We start from the raw sequence: 8,843 nt of genomic DNA on the forward strand, positions 1-8,843 counted from the left end.
TTCATCCAGTGCTGAACTGGTTGGGGCCGAAACTGGTGTGGGTGCAGCTCTCCCTCAGGTTTTGGCAGGAGGCATCTTTATCTTTGAAGCAGGTGATGGACCACAAACCACTGCAGTTGGAGGTTTTCTGAGGGTAATTTTTTTTCTTTTCTCTTTTTTTTTTTTTAAACCATTTTTATCTCTCCCACAAGGAGTGCTGGGCGAGTTGTGGAGAAAGGAGGGTTGTGCTGAAAGTTCAATTCCGAAACAAACCTAGTGGTTTCAGCATGGCCAAGAGGTTTGCTTGCTGTAGACCTCTCTGATGCAGCCTCTTGTGAATCCATACATGCTTGCTTGTGGAGCACATGGTTCCTGGCTGAAGGGCAGGAGAGCCAGCGTCGTCATGGCATTTACATCAGGGTTGGGTTTCTGCCTATCCTGGTCAAACATGAAAAAGGCTTTTTTGTTTGTTTGGTTGGTTTTTGTCCTCCTGCTCCACTTGGCTCAGATCATTTTTACTCATCTCTGAAGCTGCCTTGTTGTTACAGACCAAGTCCTTCCTCCATCCCTGGCTCATGTGTTTGGAGATGCTGCGACAGGTTTTCTGTCCTCATCTTTAATAGGGTGCTCAGGCCTCAGGCGTGTAAAACCTTCGGATTCCCTCTGCCAAAAAGCATGAGCTCTCTTCTTCTCTCCACACATGGCTCACCCACCTCCCCTCTTATTTCCCATCACCTATTTTTCAGTGTCTTCAAGGAGATCTTTGAGGCTGTTTCTACCATGTTTCAGTTGATGTTGGCCTGGATAAGTCCACAGATCAATATGTGAGGGCTGCTGTTCTGAATTACTGGCATCCAGGAAGCGGTTAGCTTAAATATAGCCCCAGGCTAGATCCTCACCCTCCTTCTCCCTTTTCAGAATTACCACTCAGCATGAACAAATATTAGCTGCCCGCAATGACGGCCAGCTTTTCCTTCCTGAGAAACCACCACAATGTTTATCAATATACACTTCAGTCCTACATCCAAACCACCGTGACTACTATCAAGATGATTCAAAAACCCTGGGATTACAGTATCTCTGTCAAATTGTCCTTTCTCATTCCATCCACGTTTATTTCACCTTTCCTACCCGAAGCAGGAACTTGTAGCAGCTTGAGGACCAGCTAGGCAAATGTATATCTTCTGGGATGTGTGGTGGGGATTCACCAAACTACCCCAGTGCCCTGGGGGAAACCCAAGGGCATCATTTCAGAGATGGAGTCAGAGCTGGGCTTCACGATGAAAATCTGTGTCTACGTAAGAATCAAGAGGGCACATCTGAAAGGGAACCTCTGGTTATGTTCTATTCATCTTCATGACCATGTAGGCAGTGACTGCCATGCCACCCCACCACCTGAAATCACAGCCTGAAGTGTTGAAGGCCAGGCTGGATGAGGCTTTGAGCAACCTGGTCTAGTGGAAGGTGTCCCTGCTGATGGCAGGGGGGTTGGGACTGGATGATCTTTAGGGTCCCTTCCAATCCAAACCATTCTATGATTCTATGATACTTCAGGCTGTCTTTCCAGAAGCATCCGTGGGCCAGGCCAGGGACACTGTTGGGCAGTGCTGTCTGCCCAAAGGATGCCTTGATGGCTGTTGCAGCCCCAGAGCGAGTGCGTTATCTTGTCCCAGCCACATTGTCTTCTCCTGCTTGGAGGGGAGCTGCTGTCAAGGCCACCTCTGCAGAGGGGACAGCTTCCTCGATGCTTATGATGAAGAGGAGGCTCTCCTGTCCTCCCCCTGAGGGACATGTGGGTTTCATCCTGGGCACAAAGTGAGTAATGAGCACCATGACTGTCATGGAAGAAGTGTTGCAAGGACAGGCATAAAGCAACATGTCAGCACAAAGCAGCCCATCCCTAGAGAAGACAATCTATGTGAAAGCACTTGCATAGTGCTTTCACATAGATTATTTCACAAAGACTATTGCATAGGTCTAGGGGCAAACATCTGCCTCAGGCTAAAACTGAGGTCGCTGTGGCTGAAGCGATCACTCAGGACCACTTTAAAGCTGCATCTTTAAAACTATCCAGCAGGAACATGCCTCTGTAGCTCCCACTTCTCTCCAGGTAGGCAGGAGATGGTCTCCATCTGCACGGTAGCCACAAATCAGGGGCATGATCTCGCTCATGAGTTATTTTGGTCTGTCCATTGTATGTCTCCCAAAGGTAGCTTCTTCCCGTACTGGTTTCCTCATGCACTGCCAGCCCTGGTGTTGGTTTTCCTTGGTCATGGAAGAGCCAAACTTAGAGCATCAGCCACGTGCATTGACTCCGTCCTCTCCACCGTGCGGCTCTGCGGAAAGTTGCTTTCACTTCTCTTGGTTTTCCCCAGCTCTAAAAGCAGGATCATGTTGAAGTCATGAACTTCAGAAAGATTTTGAAACTTCTTTGGTGCCTCCATAGAACTCTGAGTAGTTGATCAGTCATCTCTCCTGGTAAATTACTGCCTTCCCCATCGTTTTGCAGACTTTTCTTTGAAGAGACCCCTGCCATGACCCCGCAAAACCACTTAAACCAGTCCTAGGTTGAGATCCTTCTAATAACATTCTGCAAGGAAATTGAAAACTCTAGAAGTATTGAACAAAAACCAGTTTTAAAGCCATCTCCTTTTCCACTGCCATAACAGAAAGGCTCTCATTCCCTCCATAGACTTTGGGAATAACTTGTGGAAATTGTCCCTGGCCTCTCTGACCGTGATCTACAGGGCGTTAAACTCCTTGCTCATCCAGTTTTGACCTTGATCCTTTGAACAAGGTCTTTACAAGACTTTTGGACCAATCTCAGACAAAAAGCAAGTTTTTAAGAGAAAGATGAGTAGCTTACAGATTGAGTAAAAGACTTTTTTTTTTTTTTAATTGATCCTTTTGTTACTATAGAAAATGCAGATGTGATTTGCAAGCTCCAAATTACAACACTATCGCACAGCCACATCACTTTTCTTCTGCCCTCTTCCTTCATCCTCGCCTTGCTATTGTGACTGCATGTCCCCTTTCCCCTTTTGCTTCCAGGCTGGTGACTTTGCCTAATTCAGGGCAGCCCCTGTCCCACCAAAACCCAAGAGCATGGGGTGCTGCTGTGGCCATCGCTTTGCAGCAGTGGCCCTTGAATATCTTGTGTGAGAGCTGAAAGTGTTGGCATCACAGGACTGTCAAAATCTGTTGGTTTAGTCCTTCAATGGCTCATTTTGAGAGAAACCCAAAAGATGGTGTGAAATGTGCAGAGGAGCAAGTGCCAGCTAATGGTTTCCCCAAATGGGCAGGTGTATTCCCTTGTGTGTAAGACCTGGCGTGCTCTGTGTTTCCAGGATACAACTATCTGAAAGGAGGTTGTAGTGAGGTGGGGGTCGGTCTCTTCTCCCAGGCAACCAGTGACAGGACGAGAGGAAACACTCTCAAGTTGTGCCAGGGAAGGTACAGGTTGGATATTAGGAAAAATATATTCTCTGAAAGACTGACATTGGAGCAGGCTGCCCAGGGAAGTGGTGGAGTCACCATCCCTGGAGGTGTTCAAGAAATGTGTGGATGTAGCACTCGGGGATATGGTTTAGTGGGCATGGTGGTGATGAGTTGACGGTTGGACTAGATGGTCTTAGAGGTCTTTACCAACATCAATGATTCTGTGAATAAAGCCCTCAAGCCTTGTGGGCACGTGGCTTTACAGCATTGTCAGGACGTGCATGGTCTGATCTCCCTTTCTATGTGCTCCTACAGTTTCTTGGTGCCATGTGCATGTCTACTTTGGTGTCAGTATTTTGCCCACTACCATTTGATCATCCCTGCCATGAATGCTGGAGAACTGGCTCGCTGACTGCCTGGCACACTGCACCTCGGAGCTGATAATGTAATGAAAGCTGCTTTTCCTGCAGCAGTAGGCAGGCAGGACACCTCTAACTGAGCCCAAACTATTTCAGATCCTAAGTGCTGTAATGGGTTATCAAGTGGGGTCAAATAGGAAGCCCCCTGAAGCTTCCCTTGGTGCTGCCCCGTGGCTCCTGGCACATCCAAACGGGGATTTGATCCCTGTGTCAGGGAAGGACGCTCTGGATATAACACAGAGAGATGTTCACAAAGGAAGCAGCGAGGCTGCAGCCTCTCTCCCTCCAGTCCCATCACCACAAAGGGAGAGCTCAGATCTCGCCCTCACGAATCCATCCCAGCCTCGTTGCTTTTCCTGCTGCTGTTCTCTGGCATCCATCTGTGTTTCACACCCAGGCTGCTGGTACCAAGACAGTCGATAAATGTGTGTGTCAGCACTTAGTCCTAAACATACAGAGATGCTGGTGCTCCTGTACCACTCATCTCTTGCATTTCCTGCGTGTTTTACTCGTACAGCAGAGTGTTAGATTTGAAGGCTCTGAGTGGAAATGTACAGCAGAGATCTTTATTATTTTTCTACAATATGGTGTTAGGCATTTTTGCTGATGTAAGATATAGCAAAAATAGCGTGGGGAAATTATCACCCTCAGAAAGAAATATGTAAATATCTGAGTGCATGAAAAAAAACCCAAACCCTGCTTACCTGGGCTTTGCACTCTGATTTTATTCTGGACTCTTCTTGTGGTTGAGGGGCAAATGCTAAAGAGAACAAAGGGTGATGTTTGTACAGACCCAGCTAATCAGAAACAGGGTGTGGAGAAGATGACGTGAGGAATCCAAACATGCACTTTGCCCCAATGGCTGGTTTTCATCAATAATATTGTAAATTCAGCTTCTGACCCGGCTCTGGGGACCATCCGAGAAATTACATCACTTCTTTTCACGCTCTGCTGGTCAGATGTGACTGCTAAAGTTTGAATCTTGCTGCTTGTGTCAGAGCGTGACCCTCCCGAATAAATAGGGGTGTTTCTTCACCCGGCTCCTCAGTCCATCTCCAGGGCTGAGCCTGCTGCCAGGATGCAAGCATCGACTGGGCTGGGGACAGGAGTCCCTGTGCTCCCATGGCTGCTGCTGCTGCTGCTGGTGATGTCCCACTCTGCCCACACAGGTGAGCTTCTGGTGTCTGCAGAGATACCCAGGGCTGTCAGCTCCCAGCCTGCCATGGTGCTCGCCATGAGTGGGCATCACCTGCATCCTGCACCGAGAGGGACACGAGGAGACGGGGACTCCTCTGGCTGTTTAGCCCAAGGTTTTTCTTGTAGCTGAGGGAAAAGTGTGACTGTCTTCCTTTGCTAGGACTTGGTTGGGCTTTCAGGAGCTGTGTCAGAGCAGGGTACTGAGGTAGAGGCACAGATGACAGTTTCTTACTATGGTCTCTAAAGTGTTTCCAGCAACAGCACAGAAAGGGACAATTTTTTTGGCACTCTGAGAGATTTGGACTTGCTGCGTCTCTCAATGACGCTGTTTGTCAGTTGCTACCTTCTCTCTTTCTCAGCCATCCTGGAGGTGAACGGAAACCTGAACTGTAGGTGTGTAAAGACAACTTCGGACTACATCAGTCCAAAGAGATACGAAAGCATTGAGATAAGACCTGTGGGAAGCACCTGCAGACGTACAGAGATCATGTAAGTGCTGCGTGGGGCAGAAAGCTGCTTTCTCCTCCAGCTCTTGCAGAGCAGGGGGCCCAGTGCTGCACCTTCCCTTCCGCAACCCCCCTGCTTTTCTGCTCCCTTTCTGGAAACGAAAGCTTTTCCAAAATGCCAGCAATCTCACTCACGCTTCAGGGCTGCGAAATATCAGAGCCAAGCCAACCTGCCAGAGGTCCCCAGGACCTGCAAGAGCCTTTCCTGCGAGGGAAAGCAGGATTTCCTAATACTGATGCTTAGTGGGGAGTGTGCTGGTGGGGGCTGTTTGCAGTTTGGAGGAAGCACGTCCTCAGACACCAAGGCAGGATGAACCATATCCAATTTTTTCACTATGGATATGCAACACTCCTGAGAGCAAACAGCATCTTACCATGTTACTCCTGACCTGACTGAAGTGGTGCGTTCAGCAGAGTGTAAGATTTCTTTAACTGCTCAGCATTGATGCATTTGTAAATCTACAGAGAAAATGTGGACTCTGGGGTTGTTTAACCTGGAGAAAAGGAGGCTGAGGGGACACTTTTTCCCTCTCTCCAACTACCTGAAAGGAGGGTGGAGAGAGGTGAGGATGGGTCTGTTCAACCAAGGACCAAGGGACAGGACAAGAGGAAATGGGCTCCAGTTGTGCCCAGGGCAGTTGAGATGGGATGTGAGGAAGAATTTCTTTGCTGAAAGGGTTCTGAGGCATTGGAAGGGGTTGCCCAGGGCAGTGGTGGAGTCCCCATCCCTGGAGGGATTGAAGAGTGGTGTAGACACAGTGCTGAGGGACATGGGTCAGTCATAGGGGACTTGTCAGTGTTGGGTTCATGATGGGACTCGATGATCTTAAAGATCTTGTCCAGTTGAGGCAGTGGTGTGAGTCTGTGGTTCTGTGAAAATCATCTTTGAACAGCCACCTCTGGGCTCTGAGCGTGGTCTCTGCTGTGCACGGGAACGTGTTGAATCTCGCTGCTTTCTGACCGTCCTGTGGCTTCCCTCTGTCGCTGTCAGCTTTCTGCGGTCGTCTCCTGGCGCTGTAAATGAAACCTGAGTCTTGCAGATGAGCTCTGGCTGCTCCTGTCCCTGCCTTTGGAGGGGTGGGGAACGCTCACAAACTCTCCTTGCGTTTCAGAATTAAATTAAAAACCTCAGGGAAGGTGTGTGTGAATCCCGACGCCCCTTGGGTAAAGAAACTGCTGAAGCGTATTGCTAGCACGTAAGTGGCTTTGATGAAAAACCCTTTGGCTTAGGTGACCTGGACAACATCCCATCCCATCTGCAGTCCTGGGGAGCACTCACAGGACCAGGGGGGGCTGCCATGGGGCCAAGGGACCCACACCCAAGGCGATGAGGGGTGAGACCTTGCTGTGCAAAGCAGCCTTTGGTCATTCAGCTGCCACCCGTGGGTCGTGCTCTCCCCGGCTTGTGCACAGTGCTGTGGCTCTGACAGCATCTGGGCAAAAATAGAGATGTGTTTGGGGGAGGGTGTGTGTGTGGAAATGGCAGGAGCAGAGTTGCCCATCGTGAGCGCGATAGTGCGTCGATGCTGGGCTGGGAAAGCCAGATGTCCTCCTTTGTCATGCCCAGGTTTGTGGCACAGCAGAGGAGTGGCCGGGAGATGTCCCCATGGGTGGCACCTGCCCTGAGGAAACAGCCACAACATCCTTCTGTTGGGGCAGGAGGTTCCTCCCCCCCGCAGGACCCGCTTTTCTGTGCATTCACACATTTCTCCTCCTTCTGCTTTTCGCAGGAAGAAAAAATAATTTTCCTGCTAAGGAAGTTGGTGCTCAGAGCCCCGAGACGGGCTGGCAGATGATGCTCAGGCCTGCAAACCTGGCCGCTCCTCCCTTCACCCTCGTTCCCCCCTTCCCAAAAACCCCGTGTCCATCCCCACCAGTGCAGGGAGGGCGGGTCGCTGCTGACCCCAGCCCCACGGCAGCTTCGTGGGGGTGTTTCCCCCCCTGCCTTCGGGCCCTGGCTCAGTGTGAATGTGAACCCTGTGTTTATTTACTTGCCCGTGGACTGTGAAGCCTTTCTCTGTCGGGGGCTGCTCCCGTCTCCCTAGGAATGGCTTTGTGACTCTTCCTGTGCAAAGTGCTCATGGACAGAGTGTGTGTCTGGGTTCTTTATTATACAGCGTGGCGTGTCCTGTCCTGGCAGCTCAAGTCAAATAAAATTCAGGGTTTGGTTTTTTGGTTTTTGTTTTTTTCTTTTGTTGTATTTTTCCCTGGATCTTCTAACTTCAAAGAAACTCAGCAAAGCTTTGATAAACCCCATTGTCCTAGTCCTCCTGGAGCTGAATTTACCATCATTTGCACTCTTTGTCTGGAAGCTCTTTCACAGATATGGCCCAAGTATTAAAATATGTGTTTGAACATATGTCAGGTGAGATATTTCTACTGTAGATAGGGGAATGAGGATGTCACCCAAGTGTGGTCAAGCATTGCAACAGGCTGCCCAGGGAAATGGTGGAGTCACCATCCCTGGAGGTGTTCAAAAAAAGATGTAGACACGGCACTTCAGGACATGGTTTAGTGGGCATGGTGGTGTTGGGTTGATGGTTGGACTTGATTAGAGGTGTTTTCCAACCTTAATGATTCTATGTCAGGCATGATGAAAATCACTTTTACGCAGAGGAATGAGACAGGGGTAGGGAAGCGAGGATAGCTGGGATGGTGTCCCAGCCCTGAACCCCACCAAGCAAATTTCCTTCCCGACATAACCTGTTGTCTCCCTCGGTGCTGATTTGAGGGCATGATGTTGCTGGCCAGGAGCTAGCTGGGTGACACAGCTAACACACCCCACATCCAAACGCTGGCATTCGTGATGGGGCTGGGGTTTGCGGGTACCCGTCTGGCTTTGGAAAACAGTAAAAGCCAATAAGGAAATATTGGGTGCGAGGTCACTTGGTGGAGTTTTGGGATAATCGACGATGAGGGGAAAGACCAAAACCAATGCCACCAAAGCTCAGGCAGGGATACGCCTTGCAGGGGGGGAAAGCTGGTTGTAGGAGAAATGGGTCAGAAAAACCCCCCAAAAAACCTCCAGGCTTGTGCAGCTGCCTGGGCTAAGAAGCAGCGTTGGGGGAAAAGACCTGGCTTGGTAGGAAGGGGAAAATGGAGCTGGTTTCACACAGGCTGAGCCCCCACTGAGCCCCGAGCTGCTTCTCATCAGCCGTGTCGCAAACTCAGTGAGCACCGTCAGCAGGGAAGGGAGCCGGGCGAAAACCACCGCAGCCCTGGGGCCTCCCGCTCGCGCCGCCTCACTTCTCCTATTTCCCAGCTCAAATAGGGGGATGCTGCCGGAGCTGGGGATGGGGCTGGC

General features: G+C 50.0%; 1 protein-coding gene across 1 annotated transcript; it reads left to right on the forward strand.

Moving 5' to 3' along the window:
• Positions 1-4,914: 4,914 nt before the first annotated feature.
• Positions 4,915-6,739, forward strand: LOC104532221 (interleukin-8). Its single transcript, XM_010177363.2, has 3 exons — positions 4,915-5,005; positions 5,393-5,522; positions 6,652-6,739. Exons 1-3 carry the CDS (start codon positions 4,915-4,917, stop codon positions 6,737-6,739), a joined length of 309 nt encoding a protein of 102 aa, XP_010175665.1.
• The last annotated feature ends 2,104 nt before the right edge of the window (positions 6,740-8,843 follow it).

Source organism: Antrostomus carolinensis, unplaced genomic scaffold, assembly GCF_000700745.2.
Source record: "Antrostomus carolinensis isolate BGI_N321 unplaced genomic scaffold, ASM70074v2 scaffold15811, whole genome shotgun sequence".
In the NCBI taxonomy this organism is placed as follows: Eukaryota; Metazoa; Chordata; class Aves; order Caprimulgiformes; family Caprimulgidae; genus Antrostomus; species Antrostomus carolinensis.